Source organism: Myotis nattereri (assembly GCF_964212035.1).
Source record: "Myotis nattereri genome assembly, chromosome: 11".
Taxonomy (NCBI): Eukaryota; Metazoa; Chordata; class Mammalia; order Chiroptera; family Vespertilionidae; genus Myotis; species Myotis nattereri.
The window spans coordinates 6,001,347-6,018,837 of record NC_138086.1 but is presented as its reverse complement, the minus strand read 5'-3'; the positions used below and the strand labels follow the sequence as shown (position 1 = coordinate 6,018,837).

Here is a 17,491-nt window from a genome sequence, read left to right as displayed (position 1 = left end):
GATGGCTGGCAGGGGAGGGCAGTTGTGGGAGATCAGGCCAGCAGGGGAGGGCAGTTAGGGGCGACCAGGCCAGCAGGGGAGGGCAGTTGAGGGAGGACCTGGCCTGCAGAGGAGGGCAGTTGGGGGCGACCGAGCTGGCAGGGGAGCAGTTAGGCATTGATCAGGCTGGCAGGGGAGTGGTTAAGGGGTGATCAGGCTGGCAGCAGAAGCAGTTAGGGGCAATCAGGCAGGGAGGCAGGCGAGCGGTTAGGAGCCAGCAGTCCCGGATTGTGAGAGGGATCCCAGATTGGAGAGGGTGCAGGTTGGGCTGAGGGACCCCCCCCCCCCCACCCACCCAAGTGCATGAATTTTGTGCACTGGACCTCTAGTATATTACATAAAGCTTGATGTCAAGAATAAACCAAAAGCACAAACCTTTTCACTAATTTATAGGAAGTCTGGTGTCAGAGCACATAGCACATAGAGCTAATATTAATTGAAAGGCTACGAACTCCCAGAATGTAAAACAGCCCCAATCTTACTGACAGATTAACACAGCATTGGAACAGATGTTCTATGTGAAGCCATCATTCCCACTTAGCTTAGGATCCAAACAATTTGTCACAACTTCTTTTCCCTAACAAGGGGGGAGAAATCAGACTCAAATAACTTCCGGAAAAGTCAATTCAGAATTTCATGGAGACAGACTTCAAGCAAATATAGACAAAAGAGGAAAGACTATTAATAATAACTATTACAAAGAACCACCTGGAACCCTGACAACCAAATGGAAAAGGTGCTGCGCCCCATCCCAGCCTTCTTGGCTCATGAAGAGCCTACATCTCCTAGCTGCCCGCTGGACTTGATCAGAGCTGCCAGTAGACTCTACCCCATGCCAAAAGGGAAAGACAGATGCTGACAGTTACGAGAGAAACTGTAAGTGACAGAGGAGAGGAGCAACAATCCGGGAGAACCATACCAGCATCAGACTCTCCGAGTGCCAGCAGGGCACAGACTGCACTACTCGAGCAACTGCACACTTGAGAGCATTCTTGTGCCCTTTCTGGAAATTATCACTTAAAGAAAGAATTCTAAGAAAAGGTTCTACTGTATTTTTTCTTCACACTGCAACCTCTCTGAACTTGGGGTGCACAGTGCATCGACTGTGCGTTCCATCACTGTGGGCCAGGGGGCAGCCATGAGGCACCTGGGTGAAAACCTGCCTTCCACACCTCACCTAAGAGCAACATATTTCAGACTTGATGAAAATTCTAGAAGAAACATTGGTGAGCAATAAAATAGCAATCTTTAGTTAGAACTAAGTAATTGTGGTTATAAAGTATAATTATTATGAAAAGATTATCTACAAAGAACACCATTCACTCACTCAAGAACTATTTCTTGAGTGTCTATTATTTTTGCCACTAGGTGATGGGAGTTACTGGGTCCCTGACCTCAGTGAGCTGACACCATGAAGGAAGGAGGACAGGGACAGACCTGCTGTCAGGTATCTGCTCTGGGAGCAGCACCAGGAGGTACAATGGCAAGGAGAGGCTCAGTGAGAAAAGAGAGTCAGTGCAGCCCAGCCGGAGCGGCTCAGTTGGCTGAGCATTCTGTGCACAGAAAGGTTGCTGGTTCGATCCCTGGTTGGAATTAAGGCAACCAATCGATGTTTCTCTTACATCAATGTTTCTGGCTCTCTCTTTTTCCCTTTCTCTCTGTAAGCATGTCTTCGGGTGAGGACAAAAAAAAAAAAAAGTCAGTGCAGCTGAGACTGAGAATGGTGGGCAGGCACTTAGGTAGAGGAGGGGCAGGCGGCCATAGAGGACTTGATCAGAACTTCAGATTTTTATTTGGAAGTGATGGGAAACCAAGGGTTTTTGAGCAGGGGAGTAACTGGATCCGATTCATATTTTTAAAGGATCACTCTGGTTAGGCTGTGAATAGAAAAATGGACAAGGGACATGGGTGGGAGCCCATAATAGAGTGACCAGGGGGGCAGAGATGGAGACATGTGGAATTCTGGATATACTTCAAAGGTAGAACCAAGAGGATTTTCCGGTTGCCTGTGGTAGGGTGTGAAGAACAGGGAGGCGGGAAGACTCCAATTTCTGGCCTGAGCAACTGGAGGCACGAGTTGCCATGAACCGACACAGAAAAGCCTTTGGGAGGGGCCCTGGGGCAGCAGAGGAGGGGACTGAGGGGCAGGGTTAGGTATGGTCAGTCTGAGAAGCCCATTAAATACCCAAGGGGACTGAGCAGCTCAGTAAAAGGCCCGGAGTTGAGGGGAGGGGCTGGGGCTGGGTACAGTGAGACGGGCAAATTCTCGAGGGGAAGACCCCAGGAGAGCAAGGGCAGAGAGAGCCTGAGCCCGACATGCACACCCAGGGGCTCCCTGAGCTGCCAGGTCAGAAACACGGGAAGATTCGGCCACAGACACTGGAAAGTACTGGCTAGGGAGTAGGAGTAAAAAGGCAGGAGATGGAACTGAACATAAGACAGAAAAGAAATAAAATATTAACAAACGTTTAGCATATCCTTGCACATAAAAAGGATGTAAACCCTCCCACACAAAGCAGTAAGATGAAACCGAAGATCTTCCATCTGTCCTGGGAGAAGTGCCTCCTGTTGTCACTACAGAAAAAGGGAAGCATCCTGCGATCTGACTGCCAGTCCACAGACTGGGAGCAAACTCTTCTACCGCCTTGTGGAGAAGAGAGAAGCTGGCTTTCCCCTGACACCACTTTCCTTGAATCCTTTCTCCTTTTTTCAATCTCCAGAGAAATTAATCTAATTTCTAGCTTAAAACCCTGAAACTTCTCTAAGCAGGCTAATAGCTACTTACCAGTAAAATCTAATAAACAAGGCTCAGCCTGAAGACTTCTTAAATCTGGTGTTCACAAAGTAAGATCTGCGTTACTAACGTGTATGGTGAACTCTTCACCCACACCCCACTGGGCAGTCTGCCCACCACACAAGGCTTGATAAATTCCTGATTCCCACTTTCGAATTTGCTGAGCTTTATTAATTCATCAGCAGTCCTGCCTGGGGATGGCAGAGCTGTGACTTGGTGCTATTCCTCTTCAAATTATAAACTATTACTCCATGTCCTCATGTCAATCTAGTTTGAGTTGTTAGATGAGCACAAACGCACATAAGAAAGCACATTTGCACAGGCAGGATCATCAGTGTAAATATTTCCCCAAACACAAAAAATACGTGGTTTTATCGATGTTTTCTCCTATGTTTTAAAAGTCCCAGACTTTTTGCTTTTGCAGTGATACTGCATATAAATGTGTCAACACTGAATGTTTGTTACAAACACCCTGTTCTATATTAGAGTTAAGTGTAAAATAATTACTGGATCATTTCCAGATTCATTGTGTTTTTTAGAACCACAAAACCATCTATTTATGTGGTGAGCAACAAGTTTATGACGACAATCCCATTCCTCTCCAATCCCCTGTTATCCCTGAGCAATGTTTTTCTACTAAATAGTGGGGGAAGGGTCGAGGAAGGGTTTCTGCCCTGTGTTACTGTCAGAAGCATGGAAAATAGAATCAGATGTCTGAATATGTTCATGAACGTTTAAAAAAAATACATTTTTATTGATTTCAGAGAGGAAAGGGAGAGTGCGATAGAAACATCAATGATGAGAGAGCATCACTAATGGTTGCCTCCTGCACACCCCACAGTGGGGATGGATTCTGTGACCTAGGCATGTACTCTGACCAAAAATCAAACCATGACCTCCTGGTTCATAGGCTGATGCTCAACCACTGAGCCACATCGGCTGGTCGGGCATGCTCATGAACTTTTAATATACTCTGATACTCATTTCTGCTCTTGCCTAAAGACTTTAAATAAATTCACTTCTGACACTGAAAAAAAAGTATTATTAAACACCAAGTATCAGATAGGAAAACATTAAAAACATGACTAAAGATGATGTTGACAGCCTTCGAAGTAGGGTCCTTTCATTCTGTTTCTGAGACAGTATCAAGGTAAGGAAGTTGGACTTTTGTCTGATCCATTACTTATACATAAAGAAAACGCATTTATAGATAACACCTTGACTTTTCTTCCCACTCAATCTTAAATGGCACAAAGATATACAATGATAAAAATCACTTTTATAAGCAGAGCTTACCATGAAAACTATCTTCTATTGTTCTATGAATAAAATTCTTAAACGAGCCTTATCTCTTAAAGGACACTACATTCTAAATTGCTATGTAGAGCAAATATCAAGGCCAAGAGCATGGTTTTCTTGTGTTCCGATGCCAATGGAGAGAGAACCAAACTTGTTCACTCAGCATTCAAATTAATCTGTCCTCACAGGGCACACTATTCCGCGACAGCTAGGGAAATCAACAGGATGCCATCAGGACTCCTCCTTCCAGATAAGGCAGAGGTTACTTTCAAACACGTGACTTCCCAGTTGTTTAGCAATCAACAGGTTTCCTTCCCTGCTACCAGCGAACGGGACAAAGGACAGCTGGATATTTTAAGCCAGAGGTCAGCAAACTTCCTGGAAAGGGCCAGACAGTAAATATTTTAGGCTCAGTGGGCCACATGGTCTCTGCTGCAACTGTCCACCCACTCTGCTGTTGCAGAGAAGCAGCAGCCACAGACAGTCTGTACATGAATGAGAATGGCTGTGTTCCAATAAAACTTTACTTATGGATGCTGAAATTTGAATTTCTAGTTGTATACTTTCACATGTCACAAACATTCTTCTTCTTTTGACTCTTTTCAAATACTAAAAATGTAAAAACCATTCTTAGCTCATGGGCAACTTGGCCCAAATTTGTCAACTCCCGTTGAGAGCCTCTTTTTAAGTCTCTTTTGCAAGCTTTGGGCGGGTGAAGTCTATGAATCTAGTTGTTAAAGCTGGTGAGCCTGGCTGTTAGGTAGGCTGCCTGTCTAATATGCCAATCAGGTTTTGTTGAACACCATGTTTAAATCTGTAAGTTCCTGGTGACAAGTCCCAGGTAAGCCCTGCTGTCAACAATCTGAGAAGACTGGGTCCAGGTGAGCTGGGGTTCTAAGATGGCCTGAAACCAGACTAGCTTCAACAAGCAACCTCCCCAGACGAAGTGCCTCAGGTTCTCCTCCGTGAGCCCCAGAATTAAGATTTGGCTCAAGGCCCTAGAATCCTTCAGGGAGATTCTGAAACCATGGATTGAAACTGGACCAGGTAAAGGTCGTGGCCGGCTCTAGTTTTTGGTGCTTGTGCTGCACACAACCTGACAGGCCAGCAAGCTCTGTTCTAACGCTGCGATTGCTCTGTCCAACCCCAGAACAGCTAGCTCACTTCTCCCAGACTTCCTTCCTTAAGTATCCACGACTGGCCGGGCCGGGCAGCTGGGGCCTCCACAATAGTAAGGTACAAAGAACTCGTAGTGTTTGCATCTTCCTTCTCCAGCTTAGAACCCCTAGAGAGGGCTACTGTTAAGAGGAAGGAAAAGGGAGGGGGCACTCTCTCCATCTTCCTAAAGCAGAACCTAGAAATATGGGGTTCCGATACAGGACTCTGATTCCTATGGAGATGAATAACAATTTCTAAATGGCAGGATCTGGATGCGGGATAAAAAAAATCACTCTCTGTAAAGTGGGTCAAGTTTTTGGAAGCATTTTTTGGACCCGAGTTGGTGATCTATAAGTCTAACTGAATACTCTTCCATCAAAGCCTCCAAACACACAATGGCTGTTTGTATGCAGAAGGCAGGCTCCTCAGTTTATAAATCTTTGAAAACAATACTTACTGTTCTCTATGGTTGGGTCATAGGAGTCAACAAATTGGCCTTCAACAAACTGAATCGTCAACGAGGATTTCCCTGTAAAAGAAAAAGACAACTCAGAATGCATGGGCATTATCAAGGCAAAAAATTGTAATTCTAGTATTTTACAAAAACCCCACCACTGTAACCGATGAAGAAACTGAAGGTACTGAGATCAGAAAATGTTCCTTTAATTAGCATTTAGGCAATCTTAAAATTCTGTGAAAATATTACAGAAATTTAAGCAAATAAGCTATTATGAATTAAATGCTTTGTGACATTAACAAATATACTGACCAACAAGCACACTGCATATTCTGTTAAAGGTAAACAACTCTTAAATAAGGTGTAAGCTAAGCTGATCTCCTCTGGTATCCTTGAAATCTGGCTATTAATTTTAATATGGCAATGAGTAAAGCATGATTCATTTCTTTGGGTTTTTTCATATATGGCTGTTTAGAGGGTAAGCTGAAAAAATAACGAAAGTTTTTATTTTTAATACTTGGTGAAGGAAGAAACCCTGTGTCTATCATCCAGTGTCAAAGGCCTACCAGTGTCCTGCACACGGACAGTTCAGAAATGTTCTGGACTCACCAAAACACTGTGATAACTGAGCCCTATGTTCTCAGGGCTACGTGTTATATAGAATTTCTACTGGAGGACATCAGAGCAGGGCTCCCTGGGAAGAAACAGTCCAGACTATTTTATCACCAGGAAGCAGGGAGTGGTTCCTCCCTAATTCCATCCCAAATCCTTCCCTCTCAGGTCCACCCTTAGACATGCTGCAGAATCAACTTCCATCTCAGGACCTGCAGGGAGAGCCAGGGAGGGCGGGACTCCTGGAGTTTCCTGTCTGCCTGTCTCCCCGAAACCACAGAGAGGAGTTCACAGGGGGCGTGAGGTTTTCACACCAAAGGCAGTCAGTCCTCTTATACTTAGAAACTTATCAATTGATAAACTGGTTTAAAAGTGGGAGCTCCTGGGAGACAGCCAGAAAATCCCCAAGTTGGCAGGCTTGTTATTTACTCCTCCCAAGCAGCTAAACACAAAGTTCACAGTGTCGCCAGAATTACTGACAACTGAAATCATTCTCCACAAGGCAGCCTACAAGAGCTTTGGAAAATTACACATTACTTCTCTGCTTAAAATCCTAATTGTGATTAGAGTTGGTTACCCAACTCAGAACCATGACCCACACACAACGGGGGCGAGGGCCTGCTTGCCCACCTCCCTAACCTCAATGGCTACCACTCCGCCATGGGGACCTCCCAGGCTCCAGTCACATTCTTCTGTCCCTGCCAAGTTCCTACTAGCCTTAGTGCATTTGTTCTAACCAGCCCCCACATCTCTGAAGGTCTGACTCACTTTTGTCATTATTCTGGTCCGCACTCAAATGTCCCTTCTTCAGAGAGGCCATTGCTAAAACTACCCCATCTAAGGTGGTGCCAACTCCCTGATGCCACTCTATCAGACCATCCTGTTTTCTTTCTTTTAGTGCTTGAAGTTATCTGCAAGTACCTTCATTAATTAGTCTTTGCACACCCTGCAGACACGCCAAAGGGCACTCTCATACGTTCAGATGCTACAAAAGATCTCAACTTTATAAATGTGACTAGGAAACAGTTCAATAGAAATGAAGAAATAACTGTCTAGTACTTATTGGTCCCCAAACACGGGCCTGCCTGTGATACCGGATACAGTTGTCCAGGAACTGTATGCATTTCAAAAGAATTGTGCTCAAAAGACCATGTTATATAAGCTAGCTCATAAAGAGGCATTTAGCTCAAGATATAGAACAGCTTTTATGTAATGAAAATAGCAATAAAAAACCCTCTTTTATGTGAGCAAAACTGAAAAATTTTAAAGAATAAGAATATTCTTATTTATATCGAATGCTATTGCTTGAAGCAAAATGTTTAATTAGGAAGAAAGAAGAGAAAAGAACCTTCTTCAGGGCTTCTTAAGAATACTTCCAGACACTGGGGGTTTGTATTTTTTGTTGTTGTTGTTGTTTTTTTTTTTTTTTTTTTGGGGGGGGGGGTGTCTTACACATGGAAAGAAGAGAAGGAAGAAAGAAGATTTTTTTTCCCTTAAAGATAAGTGGTCAAGAGTTACAAAGCTGAAAAGAAAGGGATTAAAAAGATTTTTATAACTTTTTTTTGGAAGCAGAACTGGACTAAAACCAGTAAAGAAAGGAGTTAAGTGTGATGTATGTGATAAACTCCCCCAACGTGGAGGAAAACCAGTAGGAAACACTGGATTAGACAGCTCTCCGCCCTGGCACCAGGTGAGTCTCAAAAACCTCACCTCAAGGGTGAGGGGAGGGGAGGACAGCCTCAGGAGCTAGCACAGGAAATTTAGGCAGCCACAACCAAACTGAAAAGAAAATCCTGAACACTGAACAAGACAGCATGAGATAGTTACAGCTAACAAGTGGACCACATCTTAAAAATACATTTATTGGTTCATCTCGAAAGAAGAGTTCCTCATTTATACCAGAGGGCACAGAATATTTGCCTGGTTAACTTCCCATTTAACTTGAAAACATAAGCAATCATTCTGGCAAAAGCACACGATGTAACCCACCCTGAATCAAGTGCAGGATGACAGCGAACTCCTCCCGAGTGACTGGGCACCAGGTCGGAAACCCCAGTCCTCAGGGAGCAGCTGGACTTCTCCATCAGGCGGGCTGGGAGAAAGCGCTAATTCACCAGCAGAAGTGGGGCTGAAGAACAGCTAAGTCTCCCTTGGGTCTCTCCTCCACTGGACTCTGCCTTTTGGGAAGATCATTAATTATTTAAATTAAGAAGGGACAGGAAGGCTACATTTGCTGACATGACAGCTGTTTTCTGCTGTTTCCATTAAAAGCAGAATTATTAGGCAACTGGTGTTGAAATCTTCAAGTCAGCACTAACTGATAATTAATCTTAGTAAATGAATCCCACTGCTCATAATCTTCTCAGTCCTGGTTCTAGTAATTTCTGGCTTTAAGGGACGTCCTCATCCTCTAGAGCAGTAAATTGGCTCCTTTGGCCAAGTTTTCCAATGCAGTTTGCTTGCAGCTACAAAAGGCCTTGTTGACCTATAGCAAATGATATTATTTACTTGATCACTTTTAATATTTTTCCTCATAATAACCTCCTACATCTACTTGGGCCTTTGTCCTTGTCAAATTCACATCCTGGAAATAACAATTATTTCCTGAAGATGTTTTAGCACCAATCAGGCTCTCAGAGGCTCATAGGTTTGTATAACCTGGGGTGCTGGGGTCCAACCCCAGCAGGTCCAGGGGTCCCCAAAGGTGGGGATGGAGTCGGCGAAGAAGGAATGACACGGAGACAGCGTTCAGTTGATCAGCAGCCTAGCCAGGATCTCTAGCCAGTATCTCCAGCCAAGTTCTGGTCTGGATCTCCAGCGAAGTTCTGGTTAGGATCTCCAGCCAGGTTCTGTGTCCATGTTCCCTCACTAGGTTCTCCAGCCAGGTTCTGTCCAGGTTCTCCAGCCAGGTTCAGTCACCAGGTTCTAGTCAGGTTCTCTTGCCATGTTCTATCCAGGTTCTGTAGCCAGGTTCTGTCTCTAGGTTCTTCAGCCAGGTTCTCTCGCTAGGTTCTGTCTCGTTTCTGTCCAGGATCTTTTGCCATGTTCTCTCGCTAGGTTCTGTCTCGTGGTTCTGTTGCCAGTTTCTGTCCAGGATCTTTTGCCATGTTCTCTCCAGCGAAGTTCTTCTGTCTCTAGGTTCTGTGTAGGTTCTGTGTCTAGGTTCTGTGTAGGTTCTGTCTTCTGTTGTCTTGTTACATCTGTATTTATACCAGTTGATTCAATCCTATCAATCTCTATTCCAAAGGTTAGGGCGTTTCTTATCTCCATTCCAGGGAGTAAAGATTAGGTAGCTTAAGCATGACTGTTCGTAGTTAAAGTGATTAATTACTCACCTGGCACTTAGTTAAGGGGTTTTATTCCCTCCCTAACTTCAGGGGAAAATCCCTACCTGGGGAAACAACCTTTCTTAGAGAGGTGACCTTGGTTAAAACACATAGTGCCAAGAAGGTGCGCAAACATATTAAGAACAGTATGCCATATATGCCAGGTCCCTTGAAACAGCAAGGATGGACCGGATCCCGGCAATCTAGCAACTAGTCTATCAAGTCACTGGGCAGAAGGGTCCACGAGGCCCACATGGTATATCTGGGACACAACCCATTCCAAGGACTGCTTTCACTTTCACTTCAACTTCTTCACATCACCTTACAGAACTTTGATGTCCACAAGCTGTCTGTCCTAACAATTTAGCTTCAAAGTTCACTGGTCTTGCCACCAAAAACTGTCTCCATGCCACTTCAGTGACCCACCCCAGGAGCACACCATTGCGTGGTGACCACCTGGTGACTCCACCTCCGATATCTACAGGCACCGATCAGTAAGCAGGGCAGCATTCTGCCAGTGCCCTCACTTTCTGACTCTAATCACAACCATCTCTGGAAGTGATGTTTTCCCACCAGGTCACAAAATTCACATACTATGCTACGATCACTGTTTTCAAAGAAACAGGAACACCAGAGTGAAATGTAAATAAGAAAGGTGTTATGAAACTTTAGATCAGTTATACTCACATTCGTGATTGGGGGGCAAAATAAAATGTATTTCTTACTACAGGCTACAGTGAAAAAGGTTAGAAATATACTACTCTAAATGATTATACCCTGAATCTCCAATCCCCACCATTTCCTTCCCTATCAGTTGAAGCCCCAAGATCAATCACTGTCCACTAGCCTTTCATCAGAAACCTCCCATTTCCGTTCCCTGGGCCCTCCAATAAATTGTATGATTTAATCACTTGCTGTGAGCCTATTGGACTCAGCTGCAGGCAAGTCCTACAACTATGTGGGTTGGAGACCTCTCTCAAGCTACGGTGCCTGCCTGCACCCCACCACGTCCGATCTCCTCAGGAACCCTCTCTGTGCTTCCTTTCCTCCTACAACAGCCAAGTTTCCCAGCAGCGTCACAGGGTAACTTACTACAAATTCTTGAGTCCCACCCAAACCTACAGGATGGGAATATTAATCCCCTCCCCATTCAGCTGCACACTACAGTTGAAGAACCACTGCCCTCTGGCAAAAGTTCAAATTGAACAGATCACCCTACTTCTCCAGCCTCCAGGGCGCTCCCAAATCCTCCAGCTCCTCCCAGCAGCTCAGACCATAAGCACTTAAAGTAACACTTGTTATGGACCAGGTACTAGAATACAGCCATGAATAAAAGGGGTAATGCCTAACCTCAGGTCACCTGCTGTGAACACCTCTACTTCCCAGATCAGTCAATGTGAACAATTACTACAATTGTTGAATGGGTTGTGCTGTGCAGCTCCTCTTCCCACAAAAGCTGCTCTAGCCTCTTGTCCTCGAGATCCCATTCCCTCCTGGTCTCCTCCTAAACCCTCCTCCCTCCTGAAATAGTTACAAACACATTCTTGGTTTCTCCATTGGTTTACCCCATTTCCATGTGCTTTGTTCACAGTGTCTCTGAAATATTTAAATAGCTTTCAAGTCCAAGGTGGTACACCAACTTCCGTTCCCGCTCTGCTCTCTGCACTACAGACAGGTCTTGTTGGGTGCTGCAGCTGATGGGTGTCCACGCTTGACCATGAACATGAGTGCACTCTACAGAAACGATCTCAGTCACTTAAAGCTCCAGTCTACTAACCCAAGTTAAACACACCCATGGAGACACATCTGACCTGTGTGGCTTGCAGTAATGGGACCATAACACCTGAAAAGTGTGTAGACCCTGGTTTAAAAAGCCTCCAAGGAAAATGTCAGGTAAGGAGAGGATGTGGGACTTTCCATTTCTACCAGGCTCCCCAGTGATGCTGATCTCCAAACCAAGTTCTCCGGTTTGGAGGGCCGGTTCTCAAATTTAGCTGCACTCTGTTATGACCTAGAAAATTCCAAAAACTACAGCCTGGGTCTCACCCCAGTGGCTCTGACTAAACTAGTACAGGGTGCAGCCAACACCTTATCAAAGCCAACGTCAAGAATGGCTAAATAAAGAGATGGAAGAACCTCTATTCTTTTTTTAAAAAAATATTTACTTATTAAATATATTTTTATTGATTTCAGAGAGGAAGGGAGAGAGGGACATTGGAACATCGATGAGAGTCCTAGCCAGTTTTGCTCAGTGGGTAAAGCATTGTCCCGCAACCCGGGCAAGTGCTCTAACCAGGAATCGAACCATGATCTCCTGGTTCATAGGCCAATGCTCAACCACTGAGCAATACCAGCCAAGCCAAGAACCTCTGTTCTTGAATTGACTGGCCACTCAGTCAACCACTAGTCTTCCACTTATGTGTGTAAATAACCTTCCTTACTGTTTAAGAAGCATGAGTTAAATTAATTTGTAACCCAAGCACCTAATTGATTATAATATTAATCTGTATTACAATAAAACTGAAATATTTAATGTCTTTTTATGAACATCATTCCTCTGATAAATTTATATTTTACAGAAATAGGAGTCCTCTCTGATAGGAGTCGTCACTGCTTTAATCATAACACTTGACCCCACACCCACTCTTAATTGACAGAATCTAGACATAAAATTCCTCAAGAAACTTAGGTCTTTGTAAAAGAAATAGGCATCAGGTATGCCCTCATAATGGACTTGAGTAACCATCATAAGATGCCAATGCAGAAACTTAAAAGAAAGCTGCTGACCACTGGGGCCACGTTTTCGTGTTTGGGAAAGGGTGGCAATTGGGACATGATACAGTCACTGATTCCCTCCCAGGAACCATGCAAGCTCCCCATAGAGGACCCTGGACTGGGCCAGATGAAGGCTGATGAAAAACCCAAATGATACGAGGGATAGAGATAGGAGGAGAGGGGAAGTCAGCGTAAACAGGCACCTGGCAATACTAGGTTCCCGACTACATGAAGAACTGTTGTAAGAAAAAACACCCATCAAAGTAATTGGAATAGGTGAAACTGATTTTCTAAAGGTCTGCCAAAGACTTTAACAAAACAGTTAAGCATTTCCAAAGACATTATTGAAGGCATCACTTCTATTTTTAAAAATTTATGAAAAGAGACTAAACAGAATCTAATGCATTTGAAAAAGTTCTTTCACAAACATTCTAAAGAAATGTTTAAAAAACCTGGGTAACATCCTTTGAAATAAGTTCCTACTATTTTACATAAAATATAGACCGATATCCATTCTGGCCCTGGCTGGTTTGGCTTAGCGGATAGAGCATAGGCCTGCAGACTCAAGGGTCCCGGGTTCGATTCTGGTCAAAGGCATGTACCTGGGTCGTGGGCACATCCCCAGTAGGGGGCGTGCGGGAGGCAGCTGAATCGATGTTTCTCTCTCATCAATGTTTCTAACTCGCTATCCCTTTCCCTCTCCCTTCCTCTCTGTAAAAATATATCAATAAAATATATTTTTTTTAAAAAAGAATTCTGGTAAACTTCACAGGGCCAAAAGTATTCACCACACAATAATCATTTTTCCCCCCCATTTCTAAGACTCCATTTATTCTAAAACACGCCACCTGCTGATGGCAGTTTTGGGGGCAGGGGTTGATGAGAGTACGCAATTAAAATTAGAATACAACTTATAATGTGTTCAGCAAATGGCTATTAAATTCCAGTACTGCATTCTAAAGTCGATAAAGCTTCCCCCAAATCATGATCAACACAGTTTACCTTGAGTCCGTAAACACTGACTGTTCCTATTCCATGGGTGGTTCTGAAAAAGGTGCCAGTGCAGTACCCCGAATGCCAGCTAGAGGCATTCTCAACAGAGGGAAGCAGTCATCTTCACAGGAAGAAAGGCATTCATGTGAAAATTCAAGCTCTACTACATGTAAATTATACCTCAACAAAAAAGTATAAAAAAGAAAAACAAGACATTTATCATTTTTTTACTAAGCAGACTAGGACAGTGATGATTAGCTATGTGAGTGCAGGCAGTTTTCCTGAGTTTGTTTCCTCATTTGGAAGATGGAGATAGTAATAGCATCTACTTTATAGGTGGCTGTGAAAATTAAATGAAAATACATGTAGAATATCTAGTATGTAATAAGTCCTCAATAAACATTATTAGTAATGCTCTTAAGACAAATATCAGCTGCTTAGGAGAAAAATGCATGTTAATGATTATACCTAGTAATCTGAAATATAACAAAATGACATATACTAACAACTACTTCAGCAGCAACATACAAAAACCAATAAATATAAAAATATAGCCCGTTCCCTAAGTAGAAAACTAGTGTCAATTTCTCCACTGCTGTGTAACAAACTGCCCCACACTCAGTGGCTGAAGCTGAGACCAACATCCTCTTCATCTGTTTAGTAGGAGTCTAAGGCTGCGCTCCACTGGGTCCTCTGCTGGTCTCTAGTCACTCCTGGCGGCCCTGGCTGATAATGGCCAGGGCTAGACTCAGGAGGGCCAGCTGCACCTTCTCCCTTCCCAGTGTCCTCTCCCCAGGCCCTCCCGCATGTCTCTGGAGGCTCCAGACAACACAAAAGCAGAAGATGCTGGCTTGTATCGAGCACAACCTGACATTGGCATGAGCCTGCAGCATGCTGCAGTCCAGGAGTGCCACAGGGCTGGCACCAGTGCAGGAAGATGCTTCTCTGGGAGCCACCACAGAACAGACATCAATAAATGGACCAGGTTTGCAAACAGCAGAGAGACTACAGAATCACCTGGTTCTAAGTGGACTGCTCCCTGAATGTATCATCACTGATAAAGAGCCAGAGCCACACGAAGGCTTACCAATGTGTCCCGTACATGACAGCCATGACGATTACATGCTTGCCAAGTGCTGCATCCATTTCAGTAATAACGTGTAGTGCTGACTGCAGCATCAGGGGTTGCAGCTTCCATAAGGGGTGGATGTTATGTACACATATGTATATACATCAGTCACCAAGGAAGCCTTTCAAAAAAATACACTCATCTCAGCATTCTGATTTAAAAGGAGGTGCAGAGGAGTTCCTGTGTGTTCTCCAACGGTGCCCCCCAGGCTTCTAATATACAGACCCACCCCGAATCTCCACCACATACAGGGTCAGATGAGGGCATGTGAAGCAGGTAATTTAAATTTAATAGTTCACCACAACCTACAAGCGAGACATTGTTTTAAGAGTTTACAAAAACAGTTTTGCATGAATTATCTCACTTGTGCCTATGAGTGAAGCACAGTTGACATCATCTTATTCTTTCTCACACCCCCTTCCCAATTTTTAAAAATAGATGCTAGGAGGGAAAAAAACCCCCACACAAAACCAAGGTGCAATTATTATGACAAAGACAAGACAGAGAATACTAGTAACCAAGTAAAACTGGTTCATAAAATTATTACTCAAATACTCACTGGTTGCTTACTATTACCACCAAGCACTACGCTTCCAGATATATCCCCGAGAACACAAGAGGTAAGTTTATAACATGAAAATAGATATGAGTTAGAGAAATAAAAAAATTTATTAACTGTCAAGGTTATTATACTAAAAGGAAAGAGGGCCCTAGCCAGTTTGGCTCACTGGATAGCCAACAGGGTCCCAGGTTTGATTCTGTTCAAGGGCACATACCTGGGCTGCAGGCTTCTCCTCGGCCCAGGCCCTGGTCAGGGCTCGTGCAGGAGGCAATCAATCAATGTGTTTCTCTCACATTGATATTTCTCTTTGTCTTTCCCTCTCTCTAAAAACCAATGGAAAAATATCCTTGGGTGAGGATAAATAAACAAATAAAAGGAAAAAAAGTGCTGCCAGAAAAGGCCATGAAACTGCCCAAAGATGATTAAATAGGATACTCATGCTGGGCCACTGTGGCTGAGCAGTTGAGCCTTAACCCATGGACCAGGAGATCAAGGGTTCGATTACCAGTCAGGGCACATGCCCCAGTTTCCAGGCTCAATCCCCAGTAGGGGGTGTTTTCTTTCTTATGGATGTTTCTATCTCTCTATCTTCTCCCTTCCCCTCTCTTTGAAGTCAATAAAAACATATTAAAGAACTTAAAAAAATAGGATACTCATTTCTATAGGAAGAGTTGGAGATGAAGCTGATTTGGAAGGCAAGGGAGGGAAGAGACCTGGTAAACTGCAGGAAATTAAATATTTGGCAACAATAAAGAATGAATTTTGCTAGATTTGTGGGCAACTGGGAAGAAGGTTGGGGGTCAGGGTGGGAAAGAGCTGAAAAAAGCAAATAAGAGATGAATACTCAAATTTTAACACAATCTTTAGCATATTCAAGAGCACGAAGTTTAAGACTGATCAAAACTAGTAATGAGCCGAAACCGGTTTGGCTCAGTGGATGGAGCGTCGGCCTGCGGACTGAGGGGTCCCGGGTTCGATTCCGGTCGGGGGCATGTACCTTGGTTGCGGGCACATCCCCAATGGGAGATGTGCAGGAGGCAGCTGATCGATGTTTCTCTCTTATCGATGTTTCTGGCTCTCTATCTCTCTCCCTTCCTCTCTGTAAAAAATCAATAAAATATATTTAAAAAAAAACCAAACTAGTAATGACAAAAACTTAGGACAATCAAGTGATAAAATAAAGCGTATTCAACATCAGCACGAATAGTTATAAAGATTATTTCAAGAGTTCTTTCAAATCTGCACTAAGCCCATTTACTAACAGCCCTGGCATTCCTCACTGTACCTGTGCTGTCCACCAGCAAGCAGCCACCAGCCACACGTGGACAGTGAACACTTGAAAGGGGGCCAGTCCTAACTGAGATGGGTCATAGCGTAAAATGTATATAAGACTTGAAAACTTAGCATTAAAAATGTAAAAATATCATTACATATTGAAATAATATTTTGGACATATTGGGCTAAATTATATTAAATTATTTTTACCTCTTTTTGTTTAATGTGACTACTAGAAAACTTGCAATGCTGCTCAATACCATAGTTGAAGGAATAGGAACATCCTACTTGTATAAACACAGCTGTCTACGAGAAAGACTCCCACAGAGGTCTAAGAAATAGAAGATGTGTTCATTTTGTCCAGTTTTTTAGGATAATGCTCATTCAGAAACATGGTCAGAGTAAGAAAACAACTTACTTCATTAGATATATTCACACCTTTTGGTAGCAGTTATGGAAAATTAAAAGGTTTAGACATGGAGCCCAACTTCCCCTTCTCCCAGCAGGAAAATGGAAACATCCTGTAGTCAGTCAGGAATCCTCAGCACCCTCTCGGGCACAGTGAGCAGTGTGCGGCCAAGTAAGTTTTGCAACCTCCTTTGCTGCCAAGGCAACAACCCTGCAGTATGAAGGTATGTTGGGGCAGATCCTCAGGCAACATGAGGACCCGGGAGCAGCACACCCCAGAACCCCAGTTGCAGGAGCAGCCACCTGTCTCTAGACCAGTGGTTGGCAAACTCATTAGTCAACAGAGCCCAAAATCAACAGTACAACGACTTAAGTTTCTTTTGAGAGCCAAATTTTTTAAACTTAAACTGTATAGGTAGGTACATTGTTATTAACTTAATTAGGGTACTCCTAAGGCTTAGGAAGAGCCACACTCAAGGGGCCAAAGAGCCACATGTGGCTCGCCAGACGCAGTTTGCCGACCATGGCTCTAGACCAGTGATGGCGAACCTTTTGAGCTCGGTGTGTCAGCATTTTGAAAAACCCTAACTTAACTCTGGTGCTGTGTCACATATAGAAATTTTTTTGATATTTGCAACCATAGTAAAACAAAGATTTATATTTT

The 17,491-nt window shown here is 43.7% G+C and overlaps 1 protein-coding gene across 1 annotated transcript in view; it reads right to left on the bottom strand.

Moving 5' to 3' along the window:
* Positions 1–17,491, bottom strand: part of RHEB (Ras homolog, mTORC1 binding) — a 46,269-nt gene that overhangs the window by 16,546 nt on the left and 12,232 nt on the right. Inside the window, exon 2 of the mRNA XM_081101716.1 lies at positions 5,748–5,819. Within this exon, the coding sequence (XP_080957842.1) occupies positions 5,748–5,819 (72 nt within the window). The remainder of the gene's footprint in view (positions 1–5,747; positions 5,820–17,491) is intronic.